This window comes from Uloborus diversus, unplaced genomic scaffold (genome assembly GCF_026930045.1).
Source record: "Uloborus diversus isolate 005 unplaced genomic scaffold, Udiv.v.3.1 scaffold_14, whole genome shotgun sequence".
Classification (NCBI taxonomy): domain Eukaryota; kingdom Metazoa; phylum Arthropoda; class Arachnida; order Araneae; family Uloboridae; genus Uloborus; species Uloborus diversus.
The window spans coordinates 3,422,067-3,438,644 of record NW_026558098.1 but is presented as its reverse complement, the minus strand read 5'-3'; the positions used below and the strand labels follow the sequence as shown (position 1 = coordinate 3,438,644).

At 31.1% G+C, this 16,578-nt stretch overlaps 1 protein-coding gene across 2 annotated transcripts in view; it reads right to left on the bottom strand.

The window, feature by feature from the left end:
• Window positions 1–302: 302 nt before the first annotated feature.
• Window positions 303–16,578, bottom strand: part of LOC129232794 (cation-independent mannose-6-phosphate receptor-like) — a 93,319-nt gene continuing 77,043 nt past the window's right edge. Inside the window, exons 16-17 of one of the 2 annotated variants that reach the window (XM_054866895.1) lie at window positions 7,270–7,311; window positions 303–2,527 (exon numbers count right to left, since the gene is read on the bottom strand). In XM_054866895.1, coding sequence (XP_054722870.1) covers window positions 7,276–7,311 — 36 coding nt within the window. In that variant the 3' untranslated portion in view covers window positions 303–2,527; window positions 7,270–7,275. The remainder of the gene's footprint in view (window positions 2,528–7,269; window positions 7,312–16,578) is intronic. The other variant, XM_054866894.1, reaches the window with a different exon arrangement.

Genomic DNA, 16,578 nt, shown 5'->3' with positions numbered 1-16,578 from the left:
TCTAGGTTTAGGCAAAGAAATCAATGAAGGACTATTTATAAAAGTTATTTTCATTTTTGAGTGTTCCTATTTTGAGAGTATCCAAAATAGTATGGATTAATAAACAACAATAGTTAGTTATCATTCTCACTATTTGTTTTTTTCCCTTTCTCTGTATATTTTCAAAGTAAATAAACCTTCATGGTATTTGATAGCATTCGAAAATACAGTATGGGCCCCCAATTTTAAAATCATAAAACTGGAGAACTTCTTTTCCCAGAAACTTAAAAAATTAAAAAAATAAAAAATGCTACGGATTTTTTTTTTGGAAAATGATTTTTTTGTAAACTATAAATGTTCAAAATTGTTAACATTTGGCTCTTACTTGTAGACAATACAATACTAGCACCCTATTTTTATGTTTCTCCAGCGCCACTGGTCATACGTAATTCAAAGTTTTGCTAGAACTGTGCAGCAATCTTTTAGCATCCGCTTCTCATTAATAATATTTTTTTTTGTTTTCTCGTTAGCATACAATAGAAAGCATATTGAACAAAAATACAAAATTATTTTAAGCACAAATGTAATTTATTTATTGTATTAACTGCCACATTTTTAAACATGCAATAAACATTTGCAATGATCCGCAGATTGCCATCGCAAATTATCTCCACCTTTTTTTTAAATTCAGAATAATAAAGTACATTTTCATTAAGAATGCTGAAGGAAAAAAAAATTGGGCCGAACGTTTGCAAATCCAGAGAAAAAGTACCAAATACACACAATAGGATAAATTCGCTATTTTTTGAGTGGGGATCTAAAATCCTAATAGGTTACAGTTCCCAGTGCTCAAGAGCTGGGATCCCATACTGAATATTCAAACCAAGATTTTTTTCTTCCTGGAATTACTTAAGACACTAACAAATACCTGCAGTTTTATATTGAAATACATTTAAAAATATTTAATATCAACCATAATTGTTTTCAAACATTTGTTGCATATAAAAAAAATATACACCAGTAGATTTGTAAGTTTTCAACTGAATAAATTACATTTGACCAAAATATAAAAGCATAACTTTGACATCAACTGTATTGATGACCATTTACATAACATTGTGTATGAACAATAATCAGAAGTGGGAGACTGAGATACAGTAGAAGACTGTTATAACGCACACCTTGGGACCAGAGTTTTTGCGTTATACAGGATTTTGTGTTATATAGATCATTTCACAAATTTTGAAACTAATATTCAGAATATATCTATATGTTAGCCCTTCAGAATGAGTTTTATCTGCAATGAGTATTAAAGCACCAATATTACAATTAGTTATTCACAAATAAATATGTTTCACAATCAAAAGAAATGGAATTACTTCTGCTAGTTTCATGGTTTGCATAACAGCTGCATTTTCAAGAGCCATCTGCTGGTATTTTCTTTTTACTATAAACACTAATTTTAATTTTAAAACTTTGAATTAAGATGGAAATACGAAAAACTGTTTCAAAATTTAATTTTCCTAACACTTTTTATATTTGCAAGACGAAACAGAGGGAGTGAAACTTCAAAACCTTTTGTTTACTTCTGAAAAGTAGTGCGGTATATAGAGAATTGCGTTATATAGGTCGGCGTTATAACGGTCTTCTACTGTATTGAATATTTGAAAGCAATTTCATTTATTCAAGCAGAAAACTACAATACCCTCCTCCCTTTACTTATGTTTTATTCTTATCATTATTGTTTATTTGCTTTTTCCTAAGTATTTTATCAAGTTGAGAGGCATGTCTATTTTTACAACAATACCAAATTTCTTTTTACATATCACATATTTTGTTCACAGTCACCATAGGGTGGTTGTTTCTTCAACAATCCAGTTTAAAGTAATGAATATACAGGCTCATCACTGATGGACCTAAAATTAAATTTTACAATACTAAATCGAAGTACATATCCAACGTCAACCAATCATCGGCAAGACATGAAATGGAATGTAAAGTATATCTAGAAATAAAAAAGTCTCTCAGAATAAACATTTTAAAAATGCTTACGTCAAATCAAAATCGTCGAACGGTCGTTTTCCTCTAAAAACAAATGCACCTTAAATGCAAAACACAACCCAGGCATAAAACACATGCGATGGAATCATATTAAATCTTGTCAGTTCGGATAAGTTTATAGACTGAATAACTAATACATTTCACAGATATAACTTAACAGTAAAAAAAAAAGACAAAGATAATATAAATTAAAATGTCTGAGCTTTAAAATACAATATACAACAGACTTCCCTTATCTTTACATATGACACGCCGAGGGAAAACAAAATAAAAAAACTTTACTTGAGGCACACACACGTCTTTTAGGAAAGTGATCACATTTCGCTACAACCTGTAACACTAGAGTCTCTTAAAAATCTTCCATTTGGTATAGGAAAATAGATTGTTCCACGGCGACTGGGGGGAGGAGCTAAGTTAAGATTTCGACATCATCGTCGTAATGGACGGTCTGGGAAGCATCCACCAGGACCATTCGCTCTCCTTCGAACTGGAAAAATTAAAGGAACTCAATTAGGACAAACACCAACACAGTAGGACATCATTATCAAGGGGGCCAATCCAGGATTTTTTTCTCGCTACCTATTTTTGTGAAAGTATTGCATCATTCTATTTTTGTGAAACAGGGTTGCCACTCAATTTTGGAAAAAAAATTCCCTGTGTTTTCCCTGCATGAAAATAAAACATTACAAACGAGCCAGCACTGATTATTTGGAAAAGAACATTAATATTTTGATAATTTCACCACAGGGTAAAAAAACGAAACACAAATTTCTAAATAAATAAGGGAAAATAAATAAGAATTCATAATAACTGAAATAATAGCATGGTGGTTGAATATATTCAACTTTTTATTCAAAAAAAAAAAAAAAAACTTCTCTTAGCCATGGACCTAAAAGTGTATAAGTGACCCAGAACAATGATTATTGACGACTCATTTCATACACTCCATAAATTATCATGAAATTCAAGATTCTATTTTTATGATAAATATTTTAATATTTACTTTAAAAAAAAACTTTCAAGCAAAATTACCATTTTTTATTTTACTTTATTTCTGACTTTATTAATATTCTCATTATAATTATTACTATTTATTTAATTTTTGGTAGTTTATATATTTGGGAATTGATTTTTGTAACTTTAATTTAAGAAGGAAAAAAAATTCCCTGTATTTTCCAGGTTTTTGAGGAAAGTTTCGAAATTCCCTGGATTTTCCCTGTTTTTTTGTTGATTTTCTAATTTCCTGTGTTTTTCCTGTTTCTTCAGGTTTCCCTGTGGCATGGCAACCCTGTGAAAGTTTTTTTTATCAGCATTGTTTTTGTGAAATTTTAGAGGCATCTTAATTTTTGTAAAAGAAGTAGTGGAACAAGTGAAATTTTAGTTCGAAAAGTGCAAATGTCATCTCTAGTGTTATTTTTAACATGTTTCGTTTTTTTTTGGGGGGGGGGGGGGGGAGCTAAAAACCTAAGAAGTACGAAAAATACCATCGTAATTTCAGCTTAATGATCTATGTACTGTGTATAATATAGGAAATTAAGAGAAAAAAACGGTCCCTCAAAACAGATGTTTAAAGATTGCGATAATATTGCATAAATACACTTTGGTGTGAAACAGCTAAAAATTAGTTAAAATACTACAAAAAGGTTTCTATTTAAGCGATTGTTCAGATAAACCTGCTTAGAATTTTATTTTATGAGTATATTTTGTTTTAAATAGAGAAACAAATTTTATATTTTAAAACGCGAATTTTTGTGAAACTTTCGATGTTTTTTTGAAGCTACTGATTTCATTACTTCATTTTTGTGAAAGTACCGATTTCAAAACAAGATTTTTGTGAAGGTACCGAAAAACGGTAGCAAAATCAGCCTGTCTATTGGGCCCTGATTATAGACACCTTAAAACAAAGTGCATGTTAAACAATGCAGGGGCAGCTAGATAGAATGACCAGAAGTTAAAAATTTAAACTTTCAAGACAAAGAGGCATAGTGGTTAGGGGCCATGGGGCCATTCATCAATTATGTAAGGATGATTTTGGCAATTTGTGACCCCACTCCCAAAATGTAAGGGTACATAAGATTTTTTAAACCCCTCCCCCCTATCTTTATCTTTTCTTTACTAATAATAAAGCTGAAAGTCTCTCTGTCTGTCAGGATCTCTGTGACACGCATAGCGCCTAGACCGTTCGGCCGATTTTCATGAAACTTGGCACAAAGTTAGTTTGTAGCATGGGGGTGTGCACCTCGAAGCGATGTTTCGAAAATTCGATGAGGTTATTTTCTATTTCAATTTTAAGAACAAAAATATCGTAAGATGGACGAGTAAATTACGAAATTATCATAACGTGGAACCGTAACATGGGCAGAAACCAATTGGCGAGATACGAAATTATCTTAACGTGGAACTGTAACGTCGGTACAAGCCAATTGGCGAAAAAATTCAGCATACATTATTTGTAAATATACAGGCGAACCAAAAGACCTTTTAATTTTTCTATTACGGGCAAAGCCGTGCGGGTACCACTAGTTCTTACGTAAGATTCCATTTCGTTTTTCAAAATAATAAAATAACGCATCTTACATCACTGGAGTCGTTATTAAATTCACTATTCTTTACTAATAATAAAGCTGAAAGTTCCTCTGTCTGGAGGATGTCTGGATTACTCTGATGTACAAAGCGCCTAGACCGTTCGGCTGATTTTCATGAAATTTGGCACAGAGTTAGTTTGTAGCATGGGGGTGTGCACCTCAAAGCTTTGTTTCGAAAATTTGATTTTGTTATTTTTCTATTCCAATTTTAAGAACATTGTATGTGTACCTGTTTTGAAAATGTAAGTTTTCAAAATCTAGTCATTCTTTTGTGTAACCCCGTGTTACGTTATTATATTGACAAAGCCTAATTCATAAATTTATCTAACTACTTATTTTTGCAATAAAAAGAAATATGAACACTATTTTAGTGAAAAGTTCACATTGAATTTTTTTTGTGAAAGAATATAGTGCAAACTAAATTTAAGTTGAAAAATTAAAATTTCATCCGCTAAACTACATTTTGAACTGCTTTAATGAAGTTGGAAAAATTTGTTACGTAAATTGAAGAGAAATTTCTAAAAACATGTAAAAATAAAATAAATGCTCAAAGGAAAACTAAGTTTTACACTAATTTAGAGTAGATTAATAAATATTAGTCATAGTAGTATGTTTCAAACATGAATTTGGGGGATGGTGCTACAAAAATACTTTTGTAAAACAGCTTTTTGTACTGTAAAAGGCTTGAGAAATAACCGCAAACCATAAACAGATGCTAAAAGATTGCACACAATTACTTGCAATGAACTGTTCAATGTTCATAACATTCTATCTCATTATTATTATTATTATTTTGAGTAGAATACTCTTGAATTAAAAAATGGATTTTTTAGAAAGCAACAGTTTTTTTAAATTACTTTTGTGAATGTGCTACAGGCATCCCTCATATAACATGGTACTTGTACAACACTGTTTCGATATTACATGGTACGAAAATTTGCGATTATTATAACACGGTTTCGATAATACACGGTTCAAAACTTGAAATAAATACTACACGGTTTTGAGAAACACGAAAGTTATATTTAAAAAAGATGGAATTTTATTTTTCTTCAATACATCCTGTTAATGTTTGATAACTCTTATAAGTTTTTACGAAACTTGGTTACATAACACCGTGCAGATCCCTTGATTGACATTATTTATAAGTCTGGTATAACACGGTTTCGATACAACACAATAGATATTGACATGATTTTTACTATGTACATGATCAATTAGTGTAAAAAATTAAGTTAAAAAGTTATTTTTGAAAAAGTCTCCTACAAAACGGTTTCGCTACAACACAATACATATTGGCATGATTTTTACTATGTACATGATCAATTAGTGTAAAAAATAAGTTAAAAAGATATTTTTAAAAAAGTCCCGTACAAAACGGTTTCGATACAACACGATAGATATTGACATGATTTTTACTATGTACATGATCAATTAGTGTAAAAAATTAAGTTAAAAAATTATTTTTAAAAAAGTCTCCTACAAAACGGTTTCGCTACAACACAATACATATTGACATGTTTTTTACTATGTACATGATTAATTAGTGTAAAAAATTAAGTTAAAAAGTTATTTTTGAAAAAGTCTCGTACAAAACGGTTTCGCTACAACAAAATACATATTGACATGATTTTTACTATGTACATGATCAATTAGTGTAAAAAATAAGTTTAAAAGTTATTTTCAAAAAAGTCTCGTATAGCACGGTTTCGATACAACACGATATATATTGACATGATTTTTACTATGTACATGATTAATTAGTGTAAAAAATTAAGTTAAAAAGTTATTTTCAAAAAAGTCTCGTATAGCACGGTTTCGATACAACACGATATATATTGACATGATTTTTACTATGTACATGATTAATTAGTGTAAAAAATTAAGTTAAAAAGTTATTTTCAAAAAAGTCTCGTATAATACGGTTTCGATGCAACATAATACATATTGGCATGATTTTTACTATGTACATGATTAATTAGTGTAAAAAATTAAGTTAAAAAGTTATTTTCAAAAAAGTCTCGTATAACACGGTTTCAATACAACACGATAGATAATGACATGATTTTTACTATGTACATGATTAATTAGTGTAAAAAATTAAGTTAAAAAGTTATTTTTAAAAAAGTCTCGTACAAAACGGTTTCGCTATCACAAAATACATATTGACATGTTTTTTACTATGTACATGATTAATTAGTGTAAAAAATAAGTTAAAAAGTTATTTTTAAAAAAGTCTCGTATAACACGGTTTCGATACAACACGATATATATTGATATGATTTTTACTATGTACATGATTAATTAGTGCAAAAATACGTTGAAAAGTCATTTTAAAAAAAGTTTAAAAACGGTTTTGATGCCACGCGAAACGAATTAATCCTGTTACATGAGGGATACCTGTGACGTTCTAAATTCATTTCGCAGGCAAGGGAGAATGGAACAGCTAAAAACGGGCTCTGATTTAAAACGACACATCACACACATAAACAACAAGCACAATAAAACGAAATAAACACAACGCATGCATGAGCAACACAAAAAGGCGTGCAGTGAGGCAAAAGCATCGAGGAGGGTTAATAATCGTGCAGTGCCGAATGGTATTAATTCCCAGCCACCAAACGAAAAAAAGATAAACGAGTACCTCTCCTCAGAAATCGGACTGCAGCTCGGTGAGAATGTCGCCCTAAAAAGAATCACAAGGGTTACGGGGGCCCAAAACGTGGAGGGTAGGGGGTGTCCAAAAACCGATATTCTGCCCATGCTGGAAAAAAAAAAGTAATGTCTTTTCTTGCCACTTCAGTGCTCAACGAGTAGTTTTCAAGTATATTGAGATGAAGATTTCCTCTCGAGTCATTCTCGTGTAGTTTTCACAACAAAAATTGAACAACAGGATAAAATTATTTCATTTACCGTAAAATCCCGAAAGCCCCCCCCCCTTTTTTTTTTGTAGAAAGTGAAAACACTTCAAAATCCTGAATATACCCCCCCCCCCTTCCTTCACCTGAAAATTTTCCGATCATCTTCATTTGCCACCCCCCTCAAAAAAAGGATAACATTTTCTGCTTTACTTAGAAAGCATTTACAGAGGTTTAGTTTCTCCCTCCATGTGCAGTTTTGATTTTCTAAAAAAAAAATAAATAAAATAAAAAAAAACACTGATTTAAAAAAAAAAAGGAAAAAAAAAAGGGTCTTTATGGTTTATTCCTTCCAAAATGTCTAGACTCCTTTTGATGCAAGGGCGCCTCTTTTTTTTGCTCATATGTATTACAAAAAGAAATTTATAGGATCGTACCGTTTTTTATTCATTTTGGAAGGAGTATTTTTGTTCTGACTTGTGAAACTGAACGATCTTCAACACGGGGCCATTTTGAAAACGTGACGCCATTTTGGAAACGTGTTTCTTAAAAAGTAGCGCGAAACTTAATTATAGGGGTTTTGCCAACTTAAGGTGCAAAATCCTTTCTTTCGAAAAAAATGGCGCTCTCATGCAATTTATTACTACTAGAAAATTATGACAGGTTTTATTAATTAATTTCTCTCTGTTCATTAATATAAACTCTTATTTACTTATTATTTCTTTTCTATACTCTAAAATTAATACTACTAAAAACAATTATTTTGGCTAATTTTTCAGAAAAATCTCGATTATAACCCCTTTTTCTGAAATCAACAAGTTTTGTTTTGAAAATTGGGGGGGGGGGTTACTTTCGGGATTTTACGGTATTATTTTTTGGGATTACATAAGTTATTGATGGAAAAGTAAGTTAAATCTGCATTTTAATTGGTTTTTAGTCTCAAGTAGGAGTTCAAATCTTCAATGTATTTGTTTCATTGGGATACGCTCTATTTTGTAGCTAGAAAAAAAAAAAGATCACCATCTATTTGTTTTTTACCTCTTTGACCCACTGTTATAATGAAGAGACTCTCATCTAAGAGAAATGCAAAACTACAAGTGCAAAAGGTAACAAGAGAGTGATAACAATTATTCACTCTGAAAAATAGAGATATTTTGATTCTGAACTGGTGTTCTGGCGGACCACAGCAGTTCACAGAAAAATTGACCAGTCCTCAGAGATTTTCGCTCCTATATGTGAAAAAAAGGCCATAATAATATTGTATGCAACATTTTTTACGTGAATTTTGTTATTTTTAAAATTATTTTCAATGTTTTTCTAAAATACTTTTTTATTTACCAGGGTTGCCACTCAATTTTGGAAAAAAAAATTCCCTGTGTTTTCCCTGCATGAAAATTAAACATTACAAACGAGCGAGCAATGATTATTTGGAAAAGAACATTAATATCTTGATAATTTCACCACAGGGTAAAAAAAACGAAACACAAACTTCTAAATAAATAAGGGAAAATAAATAATAATTCATAATAACTGAAATAATAGCATGGTGGTTGAATATATTCAACTTTTTATTCAAAAAAAAAAAAAACTTTTCTTAGCCATGGACCTAAAAGTGTATAAGTGACCCAGAACAATGATTTTTGACGACTCATTTCATACACTCTAAATTATCATGAAATTCAAGATTCCATTTTTATGATAAATATTTTAATATTTACTTCAAAAAAAACTTTAAAGCAAATTAACCATTTTTTATTTTACTTTATTAATATTCTCATTATAATTATTACAATTCATTTATTTTTTGGTAGTTCATATATTTGGGAATTGATTTTTGTAACTTTAATTTAAGAAGAAAAAAATTCCCTGTATTTTCCAGGTTTTTGAGGAAATTTTCGAAATTCCCTGGATTTTCCCTGTTTTTTTTGTTGATTTTTGAATTCCCTGTGTTTTCCCTGTTTCTTCAGGTTTCCATGTGGCGTGGCAACCCTGTTTACGTACAAATGTTGCGCTACTTACTTTTCTTTACACACATTCTTTTTTGTGACAGTTCTTGAATGCCACAGTACATTTTATTTATACATATTTTCACTCATTTTTGTTTAAAAAAAAAAACCCACACACTTTCCAAAAACGATTTTTCACAATTCTTTTAAGGTATGTGAGTGAAAGTTTTTTTTTTGGGAGGGGGGAGAGAAAACTATTTTTTAATAGGTTGCGCTGGTTTGATCAACGAAAAATGTTGAGAAAAGCGGCTTTAAATCATGTTTAGCACAGGACAGTAAAAGAAGTGTTACGTAAATAAAATAGAAAAAAAAAATTCCTTATTTTCCTCTTGTCCATTTCCAGCTGGAATCCGCCACAAAATGACCAGCATATCGGGAGTACCGAAAAGGCCTCCCTCCCAAACATTGGGATCTTTGATTTTTTTTTTTTTTTTTGCAATATTCAATAATTTATTTTCATTCTCTTTTCCTTCACTGTGGAAATAGGGACAAAAAGCGATGATCATCGGAATATCACGGGTGACATTCAGAATGAAAAAGGACCATCTCAAAAAGCAAATGGCAGAACGTACGGTTTTTGAACACCCCCACGTGAAAGTTGATGAGCTATTCATCATGTTCAACACATTCTTCAATGTACAGTAAAAGCTGCAGCATTAAATTTCTTCCAACATTACAAGAACCAATTTCACATGAAAAGAAGAGTGCTTCTTCAGATTTAATGATACACAAACATAATTAACATCATCAAAAAAGTAAATAGATTCATCTATGATACATATTTGCTCATTCAGTTACACTCAGGGGTGATTATGAGTTCATCAAAAAATACCTGAAAGTTGCAAAGCGAGAACGGGGGAGGGGGGGGGATCTTTGTCCCCTATTACTTAAGTGCACCTATGCCATAGTATTAAATAGTTCAATAGTCAGAGTCAAAATAGTGTGTACATTTGATTAAATTTTTAATGGGATACAAAGTTACTTTTGAGCTGGTGTTATACAAATTATCTTGACATTTGTCCATCTTAAGGCTCTTGCAGGCATATTTGATGAGTATTAAAAAAAAAAAAATGCGGAGGTAGGGAGATAAAAGCATAACAAAAAAAACATAATTCCGGTATTTTAGGACATAAAAATACCGGAAATACATCCGAAAATACCGGAAATTCGGTAAAATACCGAAACACAATCACCCCTGGTTACACTTCCTCCACAAGAATAAAAATAAGTACACAGGGGCTAACGTTCGAAATAATCTTCCAAGATTGGCACTAAATATGCACAAATGTTTTTCAATAAACGTTTAAAATCAAAATTGAGGGGGGGGGGGAGTAGTATAAAGAAAAATACAGTCGAGTCTCGTCTTATGCGAGGGGTGCGTTCTAAGACTCCTCGCGTAAGTCGAAATTTTGCGTTGTGGAAAAATGTATGCATACAAATTTTTTAAAGCATACCAAATATTTTCAGACACTTATAAACACCCCTCAAACTGCTCTAAAGCAATCCTTAACCATACACTACAGTTTCTTGCATAAAGAATTGAACATTTACTGTATTTAAAAAACTGTTATCAACATGAAATACTTAAAGATCGCCTTTTCTTTTATAACGTTTCAATTTGCGGTTATTAATCCACGTTACAAGAGCAGTTCCATTTTCATAATATTTACTTTGTTAAACTGCTCTCCAAGCTTCAATATTGAAACTAAGTTATGAACTTTTACGGATATCTTTTTGTTTTTGACTTTTAGTTGTACGTATGGAAGATTAACTCATACTAATTGTCGTGCTACCGTCGACGTTTTGTAGTTGTTCAAGCATATTTATAATCTTAGCCTTTTTAATTTTTTTTTTATCAGAAACTTTCTTTTTCTACCCACCTTCACAAACTTTACATGAAGGTGAGATCAGGGTTGGATTTTTTGCCGGGACAGTGGAAAAAACCATGTCAAAAATGGAAAACACCGCAAAAATGGAAAAAACGGCAAAAACCTAATTGCAAATAAAGTAGCATTATATTGATTAATCAAGAAATAGTGACAATATAATATAAATAATGCACTTTAATATTTTAGTTATGTCTCTCCATGTTACTTCTAATTTATAAGGTGAAAAATAAATTAAAAACAAATGTTGGGATTGCAAAACTTAAGATTTTAAATGTTTGCTAAAACAAAGAATGTTTACTTAAGCTTAGTAAATTAATAAAAAAATTGAATTCTAATTATATATATATGCACATATATTTAATTAATCACTTTTTTTATCCCAGTAAGATTTTTAAGTTATTTAATTAATAACAGAATATTTACTTGAATATAGAAAAATATTAACTTTTCCTCACTAAAGAAATAATGCATTTTTTCTCACTTACTGGGAAAATGGATAGCCAAGAGAAGAATTTACAAAGAAAAAAAAAGCTGATCAATATGTGCATTCTATATTCACTCTACTTTTTAGTGATACTAGCTCACTCTACAGAAAATGGCAATGCCTTTTATCAAAATCTTTTCATGCTTTTACTTTTATATAAAAGGAAAAAAAACTGTCCGTAAGTTGTTGACACAAAATCTATTTTTGCCACTTTGGCAAAAACTGGCAAAAACCTATTTTTGCCGGGCGGTAAAAACCGTGGTTTTTTCCATGGTTTTTTCCACCTCCGGCAAAAACTTGCCAACCCTGGGTGAGATTATGTTTTATAAACTTTTATATTTAGAATGAAAAAAAAAAAAAAAAGACGAGTGGTTATTTGATGCACTAGACTAGTTTGTTGAGGGAACTTTCGCTGTTGGTGATGCTTAAAGGGATGTAATAACATTCATAAAATCAATATTTAGTACCCAATATAAAGCTGATACTTCCTTCCGAAAAATTTCGTGTTGTAGTCGAATAATTCGCGATATCTCTGAAATTCGTTACACGTGAAAAATTCGTGTTATAGCCATTTTGCGTAAGTTGAGTTGCGTTGTAGTGGGAGACGACTTTATAAATTTTTGTAGCCTTTCAAATGATTCATTTCCGCACGCATAATATAGCATTCAAAAAAATAAAGTAGCATCAAACACATTGATATTTTAAAGACTAATGTTAAATACAGTCGGACCTCCATATATCGAAGTAGCAAATTTCCGGAAAAAAATTCGATATATAGAAATTTCGATATATGGAAACAATCTGTTTTTATCACAAAAATCTCCAAAAACATTAAAATTAAAGCTAATTTTCTTGCATGAAATCCAATTTCTAATTTATACGAGCATCGGATTAAACGAAAGTTAAGAATTAAAAAATTAACAGAAATTACACTTTTTCGCCTTCATAAATCTTCATTTTTCGGCAATTCAACTTGATCCGCAACATTAGGGTATTTTCGTTTTGACAATGTAATCGAGAGAAAAGTAAAAAACCAATCTACTTAACCTGAATGATTTTTACTGAAGCTAAAAAGACTAAAAATGACAATCAACAAAAGGGATTACTTGAAACTGATTTTACAGTGCTACTGATTAAAACTAAGATTTGAAATAAACTTGAGGTAATTTAAGACCTCCAGAACGAAACAACGACCTAGCTACACACCCCTCAGCCCCAGATTCCTTGTGAATTTCATAGCAACCTTTAGTGAACATAATTTTCTCCCCTAACCTTCATTTTTCATGAGACAAACAGTCTAAAGTGGGAAAAAAATCTACGAACGTCTCGAGAAAAATTTCGATATATAGAGATTTTTTCGATATGTAGAAACAAATTTTCTATGTAATAAACATGGAAATCTGCTGGGATTTCGATATATAGAAACTTTCGATATGTGGAGGTTCGATATATGGAGGTCCGACTGTATTTTGATCCGGAAAATCTGCAGAGGATGTAAATCCGTAACCGAAGCATTGACCAATGCAAACAGATAGTAAACATACATTGAAATGTTCAAGATTGCTGTCTTACCTAATAACTATATGCAAAAGTAAAAAAAAAAGAAAAAAAAGGGGGGGGGGGGTGTCCACTATTTTTAGGACAGTGAAACTAATTTTTGCTAATAGCTTTCAATTTTGCACAGGCACAAGGTGTCATTATTTAAATCCATTCAAATCTGTGGCTAACTACAAAATCAGGAAAAATTACTACTCTAGTAAGGCTGTGGGCACTGTACACGGCTTACCCGAAGTATATAGGCATGCAAAATTAATTAAAAAGTGCTCTTCCACAATTGGTTATTGTAATTGCTCATAGTAGATTTAAAATTGTAACAAGAGAATCAAATGACACAATAAACATCTTATACTTTTTTTTTTCACAGTTCATTCATACTGAAAATAAAATTTTATGAAAGGATCAAAGCAGCAAGTCAAACACAGAAAGCAATACGCCAAAACAAGTCGGAACAAAAACAATTCCTCTTGTGAAGAAAAAAAACAAAAATAAAAGGAAGACACGGAAAAAGGGGGGGATGAGGGAGTTCACAAGAGAGAACAAGATTAGACTATGAAAAATATATTTAAAAATAATAGAGAAGTGCAATCTACACATTATGACTACAATGTGTGAACGAAGCTATTCAATCATTTATGTTACTTTTTCCAAAAAAAAAAAAAAACAGCATTTGTAGCATTTAAAGCAATAACAAAAAAAAAAAAAAAAAAAAAAAAAAAATCCAAAGAAAAAAAGAAAAGAAAAAAAAATAAAAAAGGAAGTTCCGTTTCTAATTGGAAATGCAAATAATTAATACTACAGTTCAGGCAAAACTAACTTGGCAGTCGTGTAATGTTGCGATTAAAATCTGTGTTAGTCTTCACAAAGTTGCCTGTTTAGGTTTGCCCCAACCATATCAGTATTTTTATTCCTTGCAGCAAACAACGTTGTAAAAAATTTTAACAAATAAAGGAAAAGGAATAACTCAACCAAAATACAGTCGGACCTCCATACATCGAAGCATTAAAATTAAAGCTAATTTTCGTGCATGAAACCCAATTTCTAATTTATACGAGCATCAGATTAAACGAAAGTTAAGAATTCAAAAATTAACATAAATTACACTTTTGCGCTTTCACACATCTTCATTCTTCGGCAATTCAACTTGATCTGCAACATTAGTTGGTTTTTCGTTTCGACAAATCGAGAGAAAAGTAAAAAATTAATCTACTTAACTTGAATGCTTTTTACTGCAGCTAAAACGATTAGGAATGATAATCAACAGACGAAAAGGATAACTTGAAACTGATTTTACAGTGCTACTGGTTACAACTAAGATTTGAAATGAACTCGAGGGAATTTAAGAACTCCAGAACGAAACAACAACCTATCTACACACCCCTCAACCCGAGATCCCTTATGAGTTTCCTAGCAACCTTTAGTGAACATAATTTTCTCCCCTAACCTTTGTTTTTCATGAGACCAACAGTCCAAAAAGGAAAAAAATCTACGAATGTCTCGAAAAAAAATCGATATATAGAGATTTTTTTCGATACATAGAAACAATTTTTCTATGTAATGAACATAGAAATTTGCTGGGATTTCGATTATATAGAAAATTTTGATATGTGGAAGTTCGATATATGGAGGTTCGATTGTATACCATTGAGATAATTGAAGAATTATGTAACAACCTGCAAATGTGCAGGACAAAAGGATGACATTAAAAAAATAATTTAAAAAATCATGGCTGTAAAAAAAAAACAATTAAAAAAGAAAAAAAAAATCATGACCTTAAATGGTAGATGAACAAAACATAGGCAGTATTAGCATCAACCTTTCTTCCATTTTTCAGGATAATTCTCAACTTTTATAATCTGGCTGTTTAAATGTCTTCCTTTTGCTCTTATCAGCAAATAAATGCCAGTTCATTGATTTTACAGCCATGGAGGCAGAAGGAAATTATTGAATCAAGAAACAGTATGTTTTCATTAGGTTGTATTTTTCTTTTTTTAGAAATCAGTTTTATTTTATCATGTCTGTTGGTTTCAACCACTAATTGCAACAAAAGTATTTGAAGATTTTTTTTTTTTTTTGTCAGGTAGTTTAATCATACACAAAAAAGTTAGTTAAATGCTTTAAAGGAAGTGGATGCTTATTTTTTTTTTTTTTTTTTTTTGAGCATTATATTTTTGTTGAAAAAAAAAATTAAAAAAAAAAACACACACACACACACACACTCATTTTAACAACTACAGTAAACTCCCGATTATCTGCGGTCGGTTTATCCACGGCTCGGATTATCCGCGGGTCTTTTCACTTTTTTTTTAACGGTCATTAAACGTTATGATTGTGTTATTGGTCGTTTTTAGCTTTTACATACGTATATTTTTTACATTCAGTGTTAGTAGATGGAATGTAGCAATGTTTTTAGCAAAAATTTTAATGTATGTGTGAGTGTTATTCATGTTTTTTTAGTTATTGCTACAGTAATATCGTTTTTTAAGTATTATTCGGATTATCCGCGGTTTTCTCTTATCCGCGGTTACCATGCCACCCTATTCCGCGGATAATCGGGAGTTTACTGTACTTGAAGTGGCTTTTGGGCATTTATTATTTGATAGTTCATTCATAATTTGATTGTTAGCATTAACAAGAACAGCATCTTAAAAAACCCTTGACTGTGGTTAAATATACATCATCTTTATCTTTATTATTATTACTAATAATAAAGCTGAATGTCCTTCTGTCTCTCAGGATCTCTGTGACACGCATAGCGCCTAGACCGTTCGGCCGATTTTCATGAAATTTGGCACAAAAATAATTTGTAGCATGGGTGTGCACCTTGAAGGAATTTTTTGAAAATTCGATTTTGTTCTTTTTCTATTCTAATTTTCTAATTTTAAGAACAAAATTATCATAAGATGGATGAGTAAATTACGAAATTATCATAACGTGGAATCGTAACATGGGCACAAGTCAACTGGCGAGAAAATTCACCATTATTCGTAAATATACAGGCGAACCAAAAGACCTTTTAATTTTTCTATTACGGGCAAAGCCGTGCGGGTACCACTAGTGTATAATAAAATAAGTTATGTAATTAGTAAAAACATCACCAACCCTAAACGTCAGACTCGGTCTCACGTTAAAAATTTGCCATTCTGGCCTTACCGAAGG